This window comes from Callospermophilus lateralis, chromosome 14 (assembly GCF_048772815.1).
Source record: "Callospermophilus lateralis isolate mCalLat2 chromosome 14, mCalLat2.hap1, whole genome shotgun sequence".
NCBI classification, from domain to species: Eukaryota; Metazoa; Chordata; class Mammalia; order Rodentia; family Sciuridae; genus Callospermophilus; species Callospermophilus lateralis.
Genome location: NC_135318.1, coordinates 95,224,329 through 95,244,109, shown reverse-complemented (window position 1 = coordinate 95,244,109; position 19,781 = coordinate 95,224,329). Strand labels below are relative to the sequence as shown.

The window sequence follows — 19,781 nt, the reverse complement described above, 5'->3', positions numbered from 1 at the left end:
GGAGCAGGGGGAGGAGACTGGGCTTGGAAGGAGTCTGAGTTTGCGCCAGGGCGGAAGAAGAGCACGGACCGGGCAGCGGCACTTTGTCCCCCGAATCCTTCTGCTGGGCCTCGCCACGTGCAGTGGGGATGCCTCCTGTCTCCTGGCGGTCCCTGATCCCGGAGCATTCCGGAGGACCTTGGGGCTGCGCCTCAGCCCCAGCTATGGACTCCGCAGCATCAGGTTTGGCTCTGGAGTGCCGGGGGCCAGGAGTTCGCCTGGGGAGTTAGTACTGGGCCTAGCAAGAGGCGGAACCTAGGAAGAGGCTGGGGAATCCCGCCCAAGGGTCACAGCCTGCCTGTGGCGATTCCTACCTAACCTGTCAGACTCAGGAGGCTGAAGTCCTGGCATCCAGAGACTGTGGAAGACTGTCCCAAAGGCAAGAGCAGATGGATAGGGCAGGAGAGGACCTGCTCTCTTCCCAATGTGGCCGGGGAAAGTGAGGGAGTGACTCTTGGGCAGGGATCAGAGGACAGATAGGGCCATTGGGAGCCTTGTCACCCTCCTGCTCAAGCACTTCACTAATTAGGTTGGTTCAGCTGTGTATGAGATCAGCAGGGCATGCAATGGGCGCCTCCTGTGAGACACACCCCCAGGATTAACACCCCCTAGAGGTTTTAATTCCTCTTTTCTAAGTTTAGAACACCCTATGCTTTACCAGGGCACATTTAAATTTGTTCTTTCTTCATCACACTTGCTCAAGGTCACAGAAATGGCCAATGGAAAATCTGGGCAAATCCCTGAACTTCCCACCCATTTTCTTTATGCCCTTGCTTCTCAGTGAGGCCCACAGACTAGCAGCACAAGCATCCCCAGGAAGCCCTCTAGAAGTGCAGGTCCTCAGGCCCTGCTGAACCAACCTTAACAAGTCTCACCAGAGTGATGAGAGCTGTGGGAGCCACACACACCCTAAAGCTTTCAGAGTGCTGACCTATGATGTGCTGCTGCCGCTGCCATATTGATTTAGCCTTAACCACTTCTCTGGCATGATTTCAGTTAGTGTTTTGTTTTAAGGCCTTTAAAAAGACAGAAAGCTCTATAATAGAGGAACTCTGCAGGTATGCTGCAGATATCTAATGGTGCCTGGGGACACTGAGGTGGCTCCTCGGGAAGCTGGCCTCTGAGAGCTGGGGTCCCAAGGATGAGGGGAGAGGATCATGTCTTCCCCTGAGGCCTCATACTTTCTGTGATCTTGCCCTGGGCCTTGTTCTGCAGTTGTCAACCTGCTTATACTAACTGGCTGGATTTAAGATTCCTTGAAGCCCCCCCCCCCCCAAATACCTAGTAGAGGACCTGCATGAGAAGCCAGTGAGGGAATACAATGGGGTGGCCAGCCTGGGGTCACACTCCAACTTCCTGCAGCCTGTTGTGGGCCCTGGACAGGTGTGGTGGAGCCTCACACAGCTGTGTTCAGGAGCACTTCTGAGATGCACAGGCTAATGGCTGCCTCTCATTTTGCTTTGTGTTTCCACCTGTGGCCCCCAAACCCCTGAGGTGCTGTGTAGGGGATCTCCTGCCTGGGGAGTCTGGGAGATGAACATTCCATAATGCTCAGACTCCCCTGTGGCTGCTTTTACTTTCCCAGCTTTCACTTCTCAAGATCCTGCTCTTCCCCCTGAGAGACTCCTGGCAGAAAATGGAGCAGCTAGTTTATTTCTGAAAGGTAGGCCTCAGGTGAGTTGGAGTTTTCTTAAATTTTCCTCAAATTCTTGAACTACAGGTTGCTTTGCCTCCTTCTTTCTAGAACCTCTTTGTTCACCAAAGGGAATTGACCCTAGTTTCCTGCTCTGCAGGAGCTGATCCGGGCAGGTGGAGGATGGCCTTGTCAGGGCCCTCTCCTCTCCACTGTTCTGCACCATCCCTCACTCACTTGAATCCTTCAGGCTTCCTCTGGCTCATTTCTCTAAGGGGCACTGTGATGACTGACAGGTATTACAGCAGAGGCCTGGCCACAGCAGTGGGAGAAGGCTGACACCCAGGACACCATACCCCTATCTGTTTTGTTACTCATAGTTGTTCACTTCTGTCTCTTCTGCACACAAAATGCCTCCCTGAGGGAGAGTACCCCAAAGTCCCATTTAATTTGAGGATCATGATTAAAGTCCTCGATGGTGTGATAGTGTCTGCATTGAGTCCAGATGTTTCTCCCCTGGATCAGGAGCCCTCTTAATAAAAGGATAAGCTATCTGAATGAGTATTTCCAACACATTAACAAGGGCGACATGAAGACCACAATGAACACTTGGTCAGAAAGGGGAAGCATGGGAGGATCTCAGTAGCCTAGGACCACAGAGATGAAATTCCACTGGGCAGGTGCTGGAAGGCCTGTGATCCTGAAGGGAAAGTATCTGGGTTGTGACCTGCTTCTCCTCTGGGTGGTGCTTCCAGCTGGTGATTCTCCTGGGCTGCTGGCTGTGCCCTCAGAAAGTCTATTTGGTAGTATTCTCCATAGTCACATCTCACACGTGAAGATGACACTGGACAACAAGCTCTCTTGGGACTGAGCACTTTTTCATCCTGCTTGAGCAGGGTGAGGGCCCAGGAATGGTTTCGGATTATGAATACCTGATGCATCTCTCAGCACCTTCAACAGGTTTTTAGAAATGCCGCAGTCTGGCTGGGCACAATTCACGAGCCACTTATCAAGCAGAAACGAACTTTATTTTTAAAACACACACACCGCACCACACGAGCTCTTCAGGAATTCCCTCAGAGTCCAACTGCCACCACCGTCTTCCCACAAGCCTCTCAACCCCCCCACTCCTCCTGCTCTTGAGGCCGATTGGCTGGGTCGTGTGGGTGGAGTCAATGAGCAGCTCCATGGTCTGAAAGGGCAGGGAAACAACCCAATAAGCATCACTGCAGAGGAGCCAATCAGCTGGCAGCTGGAAGTTTGCTGGGGCTGCTGTGAGCCAATCATCAGCTGGCAGCTGGAAGTTTGCTGGGGCCCCTTCGGCTGTGGCTCTCAACATCTCCCCCTCTCTGTTTAAACAAGCATGTGGCTTAGGGACCGTGCCTGCCTTAGGTTGTCCAATAGTACATATGGTCCTTACCCGTCATCGGATGAGCTGACCTCAAGGCATTAGCCTCCTGTCTTAGGTTGGTACCATTGCAATTGGATCTTACCCGTCACTGACTACTGGTCTAGCATACAGCCACACCTGTGGATAGGCCTTTGTACCGGGCGGGGGGGTGAGGTTCTTTGCCTCACCTCTGTTGGCCCCCAAATTTTAGCTGAATGACCATCACAAGCAGAAGGGAGGAGGATACACCAATCCAATTGATGGCTCCTTTTGGAAAAATTGTACCACCAATGATACCATCAGCAAAAATAACTCAACACTACCACAAGTCGCTGCACCAACAGATAGTTCACAATGCATACAAGTGATACATAGTCCAGGCAAGTTCTGCAAGCAGTTCAGTGATAGCTATTGCAGAAGCTGTAGATTGGTTTTATCTTTGTCTTCACTGGCACTGGGATGAAGATAGGAATTCTGGCAATAATGGCTAAAGAAAAAATTATGTAACATTCCAGAAGGCACTAAAAGAAAACAATTTTCTGAACAATTTACATTATCCTGAACAGAATTATTAAATATAATGAAAAGGAAAGGTGAAAGTAAAGAAACAGATCTGTTAACCTCCTTTTTTGTTCACATATTAAAATAATCCTCAACAGCTGTTTACCCAATTTAAATTAAACCATTTAAATCACATGAATAAAAAAAATTTGGATCCATTTTTTCATGAGCGCTCATCATATATGATACATGGACATACATACATACAAACACACAACACAAAACACAAGTGTGCACACATAATACATACAACACATAACATAATAGTAAAGGCCTTATAACTTTTTAAAGGTGAAATCTCCATTGCAATGTTTAAAAACTCTATAGTCAAAAAATAGAACTGATCAGCAAAACATTAACCTAGGTCTGTATGAGCTCAAAAAACAAAACAGAACTTCATGATGTGGGAAAGGGCAATAATAAAATAGATATTGAAAAAAAGCATCCTGGTTCTGTTGCAGATGTAAAGATAGCCAAACTGGAGTTCTGGATATCAGCTGTTATGGATTTGAGCCAAATCATCTTCTTTTTGGTCTGTAGAAATCGCTTTAGTTAATCTCTCTGGAATCCAAATCGGCTGCTGTTCTCCCTGTGGAAACACACAAACAGATCCCCGACTCCAGACAGTTACTGGGTCAGGACCTTTCCATTGTCCTGTTAGAATATCCTTCAAAGTACCTTGGGCTTATGTACATTTTTTGGACACATATGCCTTTCCGCAGCACTAAGCCTTGATGAATCCAAATTTAAAAAATTTAGAGTAAAAAGTGTTCTTTTAAGTTTATCTTTGGGGATATCTTTTCCAGTGGGCTTCCTGTGGCAGTAGCTTCACCCACAGTTCTTGTTAAATATGCATGTCTTTTGGACTTAATTGAGGAACTTCTTGGGTTCCCCCCAGGAAGATATGCTTTTTTTCTTTTTCACTCTGAGCAATTTGTTCCCACTGAGGATTTCCTGAGAGCCATCTGCAGTGACTCAGCTGCTGAAAGGAAATGTTTGACAGCCACACCATGAGATGGCTCTTCAGATTAGGCTTTTAATTATCCTTCTGCATGCAAAAGCCACTGTGTGTATTGTCTTTGGCCAACTGGGAAGGAAAATTGGTTAAGTCTCCCACCCTATAAGTCCTGGTATTTCTGGATACTTCCAGGTGCTCTCCGGTTTGTTTTACACACCAGGATGCTCTTGAGCTCCTATTTTTCCCTATAATACTTTGTCAAACATAACCAGCAACAGCAGCTCTTACTATTAATTTTGTTTCCAGCCTCTGCTTGTAACATCACAGGCTCATACTTACATCAAGTTATTGATGTCATGGTTTTACCAAACAGTTCATTACCAAACCACCATGGGTAACAAGACCAAGAGTTAAGTTAAAATTACTATTTTAACTCATTCTTGAAGATATATATATAATTTAATTTTTAAGTACTTCAGGGTAAAAGTAATAAGAACTTATACTACTTTCACCAGTTCTGCATTTTAGTTCATATTATATATATTACCATATATTATGAGTCAAATGAGAGGTACTGTAATTACTGAGGTGACAGCATAATTCTGGCCAAGACTTATGGAATGGGTCTATCTTGCAGTAGTGGGGACCTGGGATCAAGGGCCCCAGGCACAGGTTTGTAGACTCCAGAACAGCATAATGAGTAGGCTATGAGGGGAAGGATTCATTCTAATCAAATTCACAAAACTTATTGATTCATTGTAAGGCCACTTGATTTACTTTTGTTGTACTATGTGCTGGCAGGTGAGTAGAGGTCATATATTAAAAGCCCCAAATAATTTGACTAAGTAGAAATTGGCAATAAAATTATGGTTCACAAAACTGGGAGTATTGGCCCACACTTGTAATCCCAGCAACTCAGGAGGTTGAGGCAAGAGGATCCAAGTTTAAGGACAGCCTGGGCAACTTAGTGAGGGCTGGGGATCAATCCCTTGTACTACAAACAAACAAAAAATTAAAAAAACATATATATATATATATATATATATATATATGTGTGTGTGTGTGTGTGTGTGTGTGTGTATGTGTGTGTGTGTGTGTGTGTCTGTATATATATATGTGTGTGTGTGTTGTGTGTATATAAATATATATTCTATATATATTCTATATATATATACACCCACATATATATTCATATTTCAAGAATACTTAAAAATTACTGATAACATGCATTTAAGAATGCAGAGACTATTGGTGTATTAATTCTAAATTATTCCAGTTAAAGATAACTAAATTGAGAATAAAACCTGTTGACAAATGAGGGAAATATTACATTTTTCTCCCCACCTAAACAGAAAGTGTCTATAGCCCTGATCCTCCAAGACCCTGATTATGTTTGTAGTAGCTCGATGCTGACATGTTAGTGGGCATTGGATGGGATACCAAATAATAAGGATGACACAATACCTAGAGCAGCCTAAAGTGTTTTTGAAATGACGAAACACACAACTCTCTGGGCACTGGCCCAGGAAACTCCTGTAACACCTTCTTGCTCATCCTGAGGTGCTGCTCAGGTGCCCGTCCATGATGTTCTGAAAGCAAGTGTGCTCCTCAAGGGAACAGGACTGTCTTCTGTGTTGTAGGACCTGATAACATTTGAAGACGTGGCCGTGGAGTTCACTTGGGGGGAGTGGGGCAGCTGGCCCCTGCTCAGAAGAAGCTGTACAGGGAAGTGATGCTGGAGAACTTCAGGAACTTGGCCTCCCTAGGTGAGTGTGGCTCCTTCCAAGCCCAGGACCTGCCTGTGAGGCCACAAGATTTCCTTGATGCTCAGAAGCTGGGGATGTGAGGCCGGTTGGCTGAGCTTTCTCTGAGATTCTAGAATCAGACATTTTCCTTCTCTGTGGGGTCCAGAGATACAGTATCTCTGCTCCTACTTCTAGGAAAAGTCCTGCTTTTTACAGAGTTAAAATAGGAATTTTCCTAACTGCTGTTGGTGTTTCACAAGGCCTGTTCTCTCCACCTTGAGAATCAAGGTCCAAGGGACCCCTCACACCCAGCATGACCATCTTCTTTCTATACCATCAGGGCTTCCAGTTCCAAACCACCTGTGATCTGGCAGCTGGAGGAAGGGGAAGTGCCCTGTGTGCAGAGAGAGAGAGAGAGCTTTTAATGGGTACCCACTTAGGTGAGTGAGGCCAAGCTATTCTGCACAAACTCAGGCCCTGCTGGGGGTGGGAAGGTGCCCTGAATCCTTGGTTAGAGGCTGTCCTTTGAGAAGGTGCAACCACTTTGCAGGAGCCCTCCACTTCCATACCTGTTTCTGGTGTCAGAATAGGAGATGTTCATTTTCTTTTCTAGTGTTTACCTTTTCTTTGGCACCCATGCCTTCTGGGTTGTTGGTGTCACAGCATCACTAGACATATCACGGTCAATATTTGATGGATCAACAGTCAGACAGAGCCAGACAAAGCCAGGTGTGGTGGTGTACACCTGTAATTTCATATGCTTGAGAGAGTGAGGCAGGAGGATCCCAAGTTTCAAGTCACCCTGGGCAATTTGGTGAGAGTCAAAGCCTGGGGATGTAGCTCATTAGGCAAGTACTTACTCGCCTAGTTTTTTAGTTCATATTATATGTATTGCCATACATTATGAGTAGAATGGGAAGTACTCTAATTACTGAGGTGGTAGCATAGTTCTGGCTAAGACCTGGGTCTACCTTGTAGTGGGGACCTGGGATCAAGTGCCCCACGCACAGGTTTGTAGACTCCAGAACTGCATAATGAGTAGGCTATGAGGGGAAGGATTCATTCTAATCAAACTCACAAAACTTACTGATTCACTGAAGGCCACTTGATTTACTTTTGTTGGGTGTGGGCAGAGCCACTTCCTGGCAGTTGTCAACCTGAGGTTCTTGGTCTCTTGCTGGCTGTAAACTGGGGGTGATTCCGCCTGCTGGAGACTGCCACATTCCCTGGGTCATCATGTCCTTCCTTCACCTTCCAAGCCTGCAGTGTGGGCAGAGTCCTCCTCCCACGGTACCTGTACCTACCCAGGGAATGTTCTCTGGTGGAACAGCACAGTGTGCTCCGAGGTGTCAAGGGAGGACTTTTTGGAGGACACGAGCTTGTCTCTGAAAGACATACAGAACCTTGGAGAAAGAAGTAGGTGGGTGAAGGTACCTGGGAAGCAGGGGCAGCCACTTGCTGGCACAGGGTGAGCACCGAGCTGAAGTGACTTGGGATCATCCTGTAGGCACTGCAGAGCCTCTGGAGGATAAGGGCTGAGGAGAGATGCCAGGAAAGGAACATTTTAGGAAGATTAGTGCTGAGGGGCTCTGAAGAGGCAGGAGTAAATGACTGGATAGACACCTGCCACAGTTCCCTAGGCCTGAAGAGATGAGGAGGGGTGGGGTCTGCAGCCAGGTGACCCGCACCTTACATTTCTCCTGTCTCTTTCTGTCCCTGTCCCTCACACTTCGTCTGCTTCACCATCACACTTCCTGTCTCCCTCTCATCTTTAGTCTTTGGACTTAACCTTGTGTACTGGAACCTGAACATGGTTCCAGTTAACCTGCTCATCGCTTATTTTTGACTCTTACCCAATCTTCTGACACGAACCATTCCTGAAAGAATCTGCAAGTCCCTTTAGATATCGTTAAAGGTCCATCATCTTGCACTCATTGTTGTTTACTTCCTCTTGGCACATGGAACAGATAATAGTAAAATGTTTTTTCCACTTACAGACTGGAAAATAAGGCCTAAAGCCAAGGAATCAATGTCAAGTCAGGGAATTTCCAAAGAATTATTCCAGATAGCAGCAGCAGAAAAACACATTCAAGATGAGCTCTCATCCTCCAAACTGAAAACCACTTGTGCTTGCAATGATCACAGGTTAGAGATGCATCAGGTCAAACAGAGACATCTGAAGGAGATGCCAGTCACTCACAAATCTACTCCCATCCTTAGGATGGATCATGAATGGAGTGGACGTGGAAGAAGTGTAGACTTGAGACCAGTCCTTAGGTCCAACCTTAACCAACACAGTGTTGCCATGAGAGAAAGATCTTATAAATGTGACACAGAACTGAGACAGTTTTCAAAGAGAAGTAACTTTCAGGGAAGCCAACCAGAGAGAAAATCTTGCAGGTGAAATGAATGTGGGAAGTCCTTCCACTTCCAGTCAGAACTAAGGCATCATCAGAGATGCCACACTGGAGAAAAACCCTATGAGTGCCGGGGAGTGTGGGCACGCCTTCAGCCAGAGCCCCTCCCTTGTCCTGCGTTACAGATTCCACACCCAGGAGAAGCCCTACAAATGTAACATGTGTGGGCGGGCCTTTAGCCAGAGTGCATCCCTGATCAAGTACCAGAGAACTCATACTGGAGAAAAGCCCTATGAGTGCAGGGAATATGGGAAAACCTTCAGCCAGAGCTCCTCCCTCATCGCACATAACAGGTTCTCCACAGAGGAGAAGCCCTACAGATGCAACGAGTGTGGGAGGGCCTTCAGCCAGAGCTCATACCTCACTCAGCATTACAGGTTTCATACCGGGGAGAAGCCCTATAAGTGCAATGCATGTGGGAAGGCCTTTGTCCACCCTGCATCCCTCATTAAACACCAGAGAGTCATGCTGGAAACCCCCCACCATGAGTTCCATGAATGCAGGACAGCTTTGAGCTGGACAGGCAGAGTGCAGAGACCCTGGGAGTGTAAGGTCCTTCTGCTGGAGGACATCTTGTCTGCTATCAGCAGTACACACTGCAGAGCAGCCCTTGAGTCACATCCCACTCTTACCAAACACCAGGAGTTGGTGCTAAGGAGAAGCCATGTGACTGCAGTGGAGGAGGGACGCATCAGGTAGAAGACACATATTACTCAATAGCAGATATTTATAGTGGGGGAGCCTTGCCAGGGTAATGAGTGTGATACAGGCTTTAGTCACATCCTGTTCATTAAAAAAAAAAATCAGACAACTCCTGGTGGAGAGGGATGCTGCAAGTGTGGAGGAACCTCCCATGGTGCGCTCCCTTTGTGAGCACCAGAGAACACACAGAAGGGTCAGCATGTGGCACATGGCAGTTATCCCAATGACCTGGGAGGCTGAGGCAGGAGGATTCCAAGTTCAAGGCCAGCCTAGACAACTTAGTGAGACCCTGTCTCAAAATAAAAAATTGAAAGGGCTCAGGAGGTAGCTCAGTGGTAGAGCACTTGCCCAGCATGTGTGAGGCCCTAGGTTCCATCCCCAGTATCAAAACAAAGTAAAAATCCCAAAGCCACATACCCTTTGAAAGCTGGTGGATGTGGCAAGCCTTCATCAGGGCTCACCCCTTATTACACATCAGAGAATTCATACTGGAGAGAACCCTGGGGGTGTGTGTCAGGGGTGGAGCCATCCCTTCAGAAGCCGGAGAGCTCCCCCTGCTGGTTACAACCCTGGAATGTGGACCGTGTGGGGAGCCTCTGTTGGCTCTTCTGCTCTTTGTTATACTGGATAATTTGTAGAACAGTCACCTTTTAGGCAAGTGGGTCTATCAAGCTCCTAGTCTACCATGCTAGAAGTTAGTATTATTAAGACTTTTTTTTTTTGAGATATATCCTGCTGTTTTGCCCATGCTGGTCTTGAATTCCAGCAATCCTCCTGCCTCAGTGTGTGGGACTACAGGTGCATGCCATTGTGTCTAGCTCTAGAGCAACTCTTTGAATTTGGTAAAACTGAGAAAACCCCTAATATAACTCAGAACTCAGCATAAATCAATTCTTCACCCCAGAGAAAAACCCTGAGAGCTGAAGGAATGTGAGGAAAATTCCTTTCAGATTTGAAATCCACCACATGAGCTGAAAGGAAGCTGAAAATGGCCTGCCCCGTGCCTTCTACCTGCGGAGGCCAATGTTTAACTGTGCCTGTCCTTTGTCATCACATCCTGTGGATCACGGGGAGGGGTGTCACAGGGGCCGGAGTGACAAGGCTGGACAGCCATCAGTGACCTAGCCCAACCATGATTAGGCTAAGGAGATGGATCTTTAGAGAGCATTGCCCTGCAGACCTTCCTGGGCTGGCCTCCTCCCGTGAGTTCAGCTGTAGATTGGGGATGAGACTGAAGGCCCTTGCTATAGGACACCCTGTGTCCTTGTTTCTCTGTAGCACATTACCTTCTCTGTGAGGCCACAAGTAGTCTGTATCTGAGCAAGGAGCAATTCTCATTGTAACTACATGCTACTAGATTTGGAATTTTTGGAATGAAATCTTCTTTTAAGATTAAAACCACTAAAATATGGCTGTCATAAAAAATAAAAACCTCAAAAACATAAAAACATTATTAAGTGAAAGACAGCAGATATCAGAATCCATATTATTTGGTTTTATCCTTAGGAAATGTCCAGAAAAGGACATTTTTCAGAGACAAATGAGATTTAGTGGTGTCCTGAGAATGGCAAATGAGAGTGACCACAATGTTATGGGGACAGGGGGGGTGTCCTAAAATTGAATTATGGAGATGATTCAATGTTTTGGTAAATTACTAAATCTCTAATGTGTGGGGAGCCACAATGAATGACCACACCTTCCAGAGGGTCTCTGGTCTTATGATAACCATTTAAGTAATTTTCTGTTCATCATCTCACCACTCTTATCAGTTGCTGAAGGTCATGTCTCATGCTTCCTCTGAGAAGGGAGCTTCTAGTAGGTTCTCACCAGCTGGGAGTTGCTTGAAAAAGAATTTGACTTTCCCACGTTTTCTCAATGCACCTGGCTGATTTCACATTTGTGTACTAGTTGAAAAGCTTTCCTTCTAGGAAACTGCCAATGAAATATTTCCTTAGAAAAATGTAATGGTGCCTACTGTTTTTCAAATTCAGAAATAGATAGCATTGTTTCATCTTTAGGATAGTGTGGTGTGTTTGTGTGTGTGTGTAATAGAAATTGAGTGCTTTTAGATTTTGCACTGTAATAGTTTCTGATGCCAATTGCTCAGAATTGGGATAAACTTCATGGGTTAAAAACATGGTAGTTTACAAGGCTGCACTACCAGATTGAGGAGTCCCCAGACCATCTTCACTTCTGACAGCTGGCTACAAATTCAGGGGTTCCCACTACCCCTGTATGTTAGATAACTCACTAGAATGACTCTCACAACTCAGGACAAAGGGCTATGTTTTTGTTGTTTGTTTTTGGTGCCAGGGATTGAACCCAGGTGTGCTTAACCACTGAGTCACATCCCCAACCCAACCCTTTTTTATTTTTTATTAGAGACAAGATCTCTCTAAGTTGCTTAGGGCCTTTCTAAGATGCTGAGTCTGGCTTTGAATTTGAGAACCTCCTTCCTCAGCCTCTGGAGTCACTGGATCATGGATATGCACCACCATACAATATTACATTGTCATCATAAATTTAATGATAGCTAAAAGAGACACAGTAGAACCAGCCTAAGGAAGAGATGTAGATTGGGCAAGGTCTAGGAGCTTCCAAATAAAAAGCTCCTGTCATTTCCCAGGAACACATTAGGCTACCTGCACACTTATGTGTGACAATACACAGAGTACTGCCAACCAGGGAGGCTCACCTGAGTGTCAGTGTCCAGGGTTTTAATTGGACTTTTATTTCATAGGTATAGTGGATTCTATCCCTGACCCCACAGTTGAACCCAGTCCCTAGCTCCCTTCCCTTCCCTAGAGGATGGACTGATACCACATGGCTCAAAGCCCCAACCCTCTAATCATTTGGTTGGTACTTCTGGCAAGGCCAGGCTGCCACTCTGCATATCATGCATGTTCCAAGGGCTCTCTTGTTGCTCAGGAAATTCCAAGGAACCTGTGACAAGGATCGACCAAATACTTTATTATACAGCACCCACCTTCAAACCCATCTTCTTCACTTATTATTCAATTAAATATGTAACAAACATGAAGATTACAGACATTCCTTAATAAACAACTGCAGTGTATTACTCCCGCTTATAGACTCCCTGTTGAGGAGACTGGAAACCAAAGTCTTTGTCCAACACAGCAGGAGTGAGCTCAGCTACAATTACTAAGGAAGAAGGGGGGACAGGAATCTGTGCCAAATACTCCAAGACATTTGGAGGTCACCTCAATGACCTTCTCTGGGACTTGGTTTTCTTTTCTAGAAGAGAAAGGGCTTTGCATATGTGGAAATAAAGGCATTTCAAATAAGAGCAGTCAGAGATGATTCAGAAGTTCCTATAACCAAGTCATCAGCCACCATCACCTGCAGCAGACATTCAAATGCATACAGGGAGTGAGACACCTTTACAATGGGAAAAAATAATGAAAGGAAGCTCAGGTGTGCCCAGGTTGGGAGCTGTTGGCGTGGAAAGCTGGGCTGACCTAGCTGGGAGCAGGACATTTCATGTGACTGCTTCAGGGAGATATGTGACTTTCCATGGTTGGTTCTGAGTTGGGAGTGGGGGCAAAAGACAGAGGAGCTGCAGTGATCGACCAAGTTCAGGCCATGTCTGAGATCACTGCTGCACAGGTCGCCTTCTGGCTTCCAGGATGGTTGCTGTGGAAGCGTGAACCAGACCTGTGGCTCAGTAGTGTGGCCATCTTCCGCTTGTGTGCTTATGGATGCCCCTTCTGGTTATTCTGTTGCTGGAGAGAGGCTGGCCAATTCAGGGACCGCTAGAGATGCAGTTTCTTCACCACGTGGGGAATGTTCCATTGTTCATGTACACTGTAGCACATGATCTTGTTATATCATCTTCATAATCTCTGATAAGAAATGGTAGCCATGCAGAAGAATGGAGCAAATTGGTCCCCTTAATGTGACGTCTAGCCTGTTCATTGATCCAAGTTCAGAAAGAAGTAACAGCAGTGGTGCAGATGCCACCATGTCAAGCCAATGAGAAATCCAGAGCAATGCAACAGCCCATGATCTGTATCCCAAGGAAAGCTGCTGTCAATAACTTATTCCAGAGTTAGCGATAGTTTTTTTTTTCTTAATAGTGCTTTGATTGTTAGTGGTACCTTGAAAGGTCCCTTGCAAGGAGGTTCAACCTTTCCCCTGTGACTCTTCCAATAGACAACACCTTGTGGTTTAATATAACAAAGAGGGTCTTTAGGAAGATGCTGTGGGAAGGATCTAGACCCAAGCACTTTGCAGTACTTTTCTATGCCTGGGAATAGCAGGATAGAGTTTATCACTGGAGGCAAAACCCTCTTTGTCCCAGGTGAGTGAATCTTATGGTCATAAGGAGTTTCTGTGAGTAGTACCTTTAGCTAGGAGTTCAAGGGATTCTGAAAAATTTGCTCATTTTAATTTAAGGATAATGTTGGTTCTTTCAAGCTTTCTGGGAGATTATATATGGTAAAAACAGTGTCATTTTAAAACATGGGGTAATGCCTTATGGAGTTCTAATGATTCCTGTAAAATATGTGCCTTGATCACTTGATATGAAAGTTAGGATGCCTCAGGTTGGGGGAAAAAACCAAGCAGCTACTAGTGGTTGTAAGGACTGTGCATGTTTATCGAGGAAATGCTTCAGCTCATTCTGAAAACAGATGTATATTGATGCATATATATTCCAACTCTTTAAGAATGGAAGCTAGGTAAGACCCACCTGAAGGTGTGCAGGGTGGCCCTGGAGGCTTTGACTCCTGGCCATGCCCCACCTTTACAGGATTTCCAGAATTATGCTGACAGGTGATCCATAACCTGAAAATAACCTGTTAAAAAGCTCCCTTTTAAAAGTTCCTTCTCCAATACTAATTTAAGATAGTAACCAATTTGTCTGTATTATGATGAACAACTGCATGGAGAAATTTAGATAATATCCATGTGAAATAATCTGATACCAGAAAGCAGCCATTTTGGGAGCACTAGAGATTATCCAAGTGAAGGTTATAATTTTTAATATTCTTTTTTCAGAACCAGGGTCTTCACGTTGACAATGTGTAATGCTCTCTTTGAATCACTCTAGATTTGCTCTTTGGGGTTCATTTAGGAGCATAACTTTGGCTGAGGCTGCTACTTTGGCATAACTGCTTGCTAGAGCATTTCCTTTCACATCCACAGTACCACTTCTCATTCTATCTTTGCATGGGCCACAGTCCTTATGATAGCTGCCCCTCTAAGAAGGAAGGAAGCTGCATCTACATGTTCCTTAATTTGTTCATTTTTATGGGGTTCTAGCAGAGGTTAGGAAACCCTCCTTATTTTCTAAGCATCCTAAAGTCACATGCTGCTGCCACACATACCTGCTCTCAGTGCATATGTTTGCTCTCTAGTATTTGATGAGTTGACAAACTCTGTGTAGCAAACGCAATACATTTTGCCATCTGGTCTGACATCCCCATCAGGTCGACTACATTCTAAAGAGAACTCAAATCAGTGATCACGTATTCTGCTTGATAACCTCCAGTTTCAGTTCTGAAGGAGGATCCATCAAAAATAATAAGTCAGGATTCTTAATTGGAACTTCTAATAAATCCAAGTGAGCTACAGAGATTCCTTGATTAAGGGAAGACAAGTGTGAGTGTCCCCTTCTGTTAGAAGCTAGAGAATGTCAGGATCCAGAGCGCTAGAGTGGTATAAAGAAATGTGAGAGGGAGAGAACAACACATGTGCTAAGAGGCTAATTAGCTAGCTGAAAGTGAAAACCTCTTTATTCACAGATGACATGATTTCATACCCAGAAAATCCTAAGCATCCACTAAAACCTATTAGAATACAAGAGTCCCACAACATTGCTAGAAACAAGATCAATATACAAAAATCATTATTACTTCTGAACATGCACAATGGGCAATCCAAAAATGAAATTGAGAAAATAATTCCATGTATAATGTCATTAAAAAGAACAAACTACTTAGGAATAAAATTAAAAAAGGAAGTGCAACATTTATATTCTGAAAGCTAAACACATTGGTTGAAAGAAATTAAAGAAGTCATAAAAAAAGAAGTGGAAAAACATCCCATGTACATGGTCAGAAGACACACCATTGTCAAGATGACTGATCTATACAGTAAAGCACTCTCTATCAGAATCCCAGCTGTATTATTTGTGGAAATTGACAAGTGGATTCTAATATTTACATGGAATTGCTAGATATCTAGAATAGCCAAAATAATTTTTAAAAAGAACACAACAGAAAAACTCACACTTCACAACTTTGAAATCTACTACAAAGCAACAGCAGTTAAGATAGTGTGGTACAGATGTTGTAGATCAATGGAATAGAATCAAGAGCTCAGAAGTAAACCTACATGTCTATGGACGGCTAATTTTCAACAAGTGTGACAAGACCATTCAATAGGGAAAAAATAGTCTTTCCTTTCTTCTCCTTATCTTTTTCTTTCTTTTTTCCCTCCCCTTAATCAATGATGATGTAACACTTGGAGGGCCATATGCACAAGAGTAAAGTTGGACCACATCTCACCAATATGAACACAAAATGGATTAAAGACTTAAATGTAAGAATTCTTAGAAGAAAACATGGAGGCAAATCTTCATAATCTCAGATTTGACAGTGGATTCTTAGACATGACACCAAATGCATAAGCAATAGCAATAAAATAGAAAAACACAATCAAAACTCAAGTCTTTCGTGCTTCAAAGGATACTTATTAAGAAAGGATGTGAAATCCGAGGCAAAGTACTTAATGTACAGAATGGAAGAAAATAATTACAAATCATGTACCCATAAGGGGCTTGTATCCATAAAATTCAAAGAACCAATAAAACTAGATAATAAGAGACAACCAGATTAAAACAGCAACGCTTGAACCTCCAAAACTATTGGTGAGAAATCAGAATCCTAAGCACTGCTGGTAGGACTGTAAAACATTGCAGCCACTTTGAAAAACAGTCTGGCAGAGTTACCATGTGACCTAGCAATTCTGCTCTTAGGTACATATCTAAAAGAAACAAAAGCATGTTTACACAAAAGTTGTACATGCATGTTTATGGCAGCATTATTTATAATAGACAAAATGCAGAAGTAACCCAAATGTACATCAACTGACAAATGGATAAGATGTTGTATATCCAGGCAAACAGAATGTTACTCAGCCATAAAATGTAAGGAAGTACAGATACCTGGACAATATGGATAAACTGCAACAATGCTATTCTAAGTGAAAGAAGCCAGCCACAATGGACCATGTGTGACTGCATTGATAGGAATTTTGTTGAAGAGGCAAATATATAGAGATAGAAAGTAGACTAGCTATTGCTTCAGGCTGGGGTAGCAGATGGGGATCAGGGGAGTGGCAGAGGGTATGGGGGTTTCTCTTTGGAGTGATGAAACTGATCTAAAATTGACAGTGATGATGTTGCACAGCTCTGTAATACACTAAAAATGGCTCCAGGGCCATGTGGATGGTTGACCACACAATGACAGATGAGCTCAACAGTAGATTATAAAAGGAAGACACAGAATGTCCCACTGGGCAACATGGGGATGCATGTGGGTGCAGAGTGGACCAGCAGTGGCGGTGGGAGGCAGTTTTGTAGAAATGAGGATAAGGGGACCCCTGGCTCCTGGGGGAGGAAGTGACTGGCTTGTCTGAACACTTCTGCAAGCCGACTTCAACCTCACACATCTTACAAAAATAAAACAAAATAAAATAAAATGGATTAAAGACTTAAATGTAAAGCCTCAAACTACAAAAACTTTTAGAAAATAACAGGAGAAAAGCTTTAGACCATGAATTAGGGAGATGGTTCTTAGACATGACACCAAAAGTACAATGCATGAAGGAAATTAATAAACTGGACTATCAAAATAAAAACCTGTTGCTTGGTGAATGGCCAAGTGGCCTTGGTAAAACAATTAAAGGGCAAGCTGTGGATTGTGAGAAAATATTCGCAAATTATCTATTTGAAAATGGACTCACCTAGAATAAATAAAGAAATCTTCCAACTGAACAGTAAAAGAAATCATCAGGGCTGGGGCTGTAGCTCAGTGGTTAAGCTCTTGCCTAGCTTGTGTGTGGTCCTGAGTTCAATCCCCAGTACTTGGGCGAAAAAAAAGAAAAGAAAAGAAACCAAATAATCCAACTGGAAATGAGAAAACACACGAACAGACATTTCACCAAAAAGGATATGCAAATAGATGGTTAAGAAAAACAAACACACACATGAAAGGAGTTCAGTGTTATTAACTATTAGGGAAATATAAATTAAAGCCATAAGGAGATGTCACTATATACCCATTAGAATAGCTTTTAAAATGGTGATAATCCTACATGCTAGTGAGCATGCAGAGAACAACTATCCCTTACACGTTGCTGGTGGGAATATAAAATGCTAAGACCACTTTGAAAAACAGTTTGGCACTTTTTTTGTTTGTTTGTTTTTTGGTACCAGGGGTTGAACCCATAGGTGTTTAACAACTGTGCCACATCCCCTGCCCTTTTTTATATTTTATTTAGAGACAGGATCTCACCGAGTTGCTTAGGACCTTGCTAAGTTACTGAGCTGGCTTTCAACTCATAATCGTCCTGCCTCAGCCTACCAAGCTACCGGGATTACAGGCATGTGTCATGGCACCCAGCTGGCAGTTTCTTTGAAAACCGAGCATATACTGACCATACATCTAGGACTATTAGTACTTGGCATTTATTCCAGAGAAATGAAATCTTATGCCCATGCAGAAACAGGTATGGGGTTGGTATATACTTCAGAGAATTGAAAGCAGGGACTCAAAGACATACTCATGCACCCATGTTCATGGAAGCATTAGTCACAATAGACAAAAAGTAGAAATAACCCAGTTGTCCCTTGACAGGTGACTGCATAAACACTACAGGGATGGAGTTATATATATGCAACAGCTGTATACATGACATATATATGGAGTTATATGTGTGTGTACACGCATGTGCATGCAAATGTTATTGATCTCTAAAGGACGATTCTGCCAAATGCTACTAAAGTGAAATCAACCAGAAAAAGGAGAAATACTGTTGACTCTACTTGTATGAGGTACTCAGAGTAGGCATACTTCTTGAGACATAAAGGGGAAAGGTAGGGCTGAGAGACAGGAAGGGGGAGTTAGCATTTGGTAGGTACAGTTTCAGTTTTTCAAAATGTAAAGAATGTTTCCCCCAGTGCTAGGGATTGAATCCAGGGATGATCTACCACTGAGCTGTATCACTAGCTCTTTTTATTGTTTTTATTTCAAGATGGGGTCTCACTAAGTTGCTAAGGCTGGCCTTGAATTTGTGATGCTCCTGCCTTAGCCTCCTAAGCAGCTGGGATTACAGGTGTGCACCACCACACCCAGCACAGATGAAATGAATACTATGAACAGAAGGTGATTATGATAGCACAACAATATGAATTTATTTAATGCCACTGTTCTGCACACTTAAAATGGTTAAGATGGCAAAGTTTACATGTATTTGCTACAATTTTTAAAGTTTAAATGTCTAAAATATGTACATGAGTGTTTATGATAGCTTTGGTTGGAATAGCCCCAAACTGGGAACAAGCCAAATATGCTAGAAAGGGCAAATGGTTAAACAAATGGCAGTAATAATAAGCACTTAGTAATAAAAGTGAGAAACTATAAAACAACTTGAATAGACAGCAACAGTCTAAAAGCCAACTCAAAACATCACACACTATGTGACTCCATTTATTAATGTTCTCAAGTTTACAAAATTATAGATATGAAGAATAGATTGGTGGTTGCCATCTTCCAGATGGTGGGAGGGTGGATGAGTGTCTCTACAGGTGAAAGGAGGGATCTTTGTGGAGACCGAAGTTTTGTACATTGATTGTGTTGGTGGTTACATAAGTCTACTTATGCTACAATTGCATAGAACTCCACACACACACTTTCTAGATGAGTCCATGCAAAACTGATTAATCTGAACAAACTCAGTGGGTTACACCAATGCCAACTTCCTGGTTTTCACATTATAGCTCTGTAAAATATTACCATTTCAGGAAACTGGGTGAATGGTGCATGGGATCTTTTTGTATTAATTTTGCAACTTCCTGTGAATGTATAATTATTTCAAATGTATAATTATTTAGGTATAAACAACATGCCAACCAAAATAAAAAACAAACTTGCTATTGACCTTACAGCATTTGAAGGCTTGACCACAACACAGACCAGAAAGTTGCCACGGATCTGACCTGGGCTGTCCATACTGAACTGGCTTTTGTCTCACTTAGTCACAAAGGTCAGCAGTGCACAACAACCGTGTCACTTTTTTTTTTTTTTTAATA

At 43.5% G+C, this 19,781-nt stretch overlaps 1 protein-coding gene across 1 annotated transcript; it reads left to right on the top strand.

Moving 5' to 3' along the window:
- Positions 1-60: 60 nt before the first annotated feature.
- Positions 61-6,742, top strand: Znf514 (zinc finger protein 514). The gene is given in 6 exon segments (XM_077105210.1): positions 61-235; positions 237-325; positions 1,625-1,713; positions 6,222-6,273; positions 6,276-6,347; positions 6,667-6,742. Coding segments are annotated over 6 exon segments (435 nt in total). The 5' UTR covers positions 61-128; the 3' UTR covers positions 6,693-6,742.
- The last annotated feature ends 13,039 nt before the right edge of the window (positions 6,743-19,781 follow it).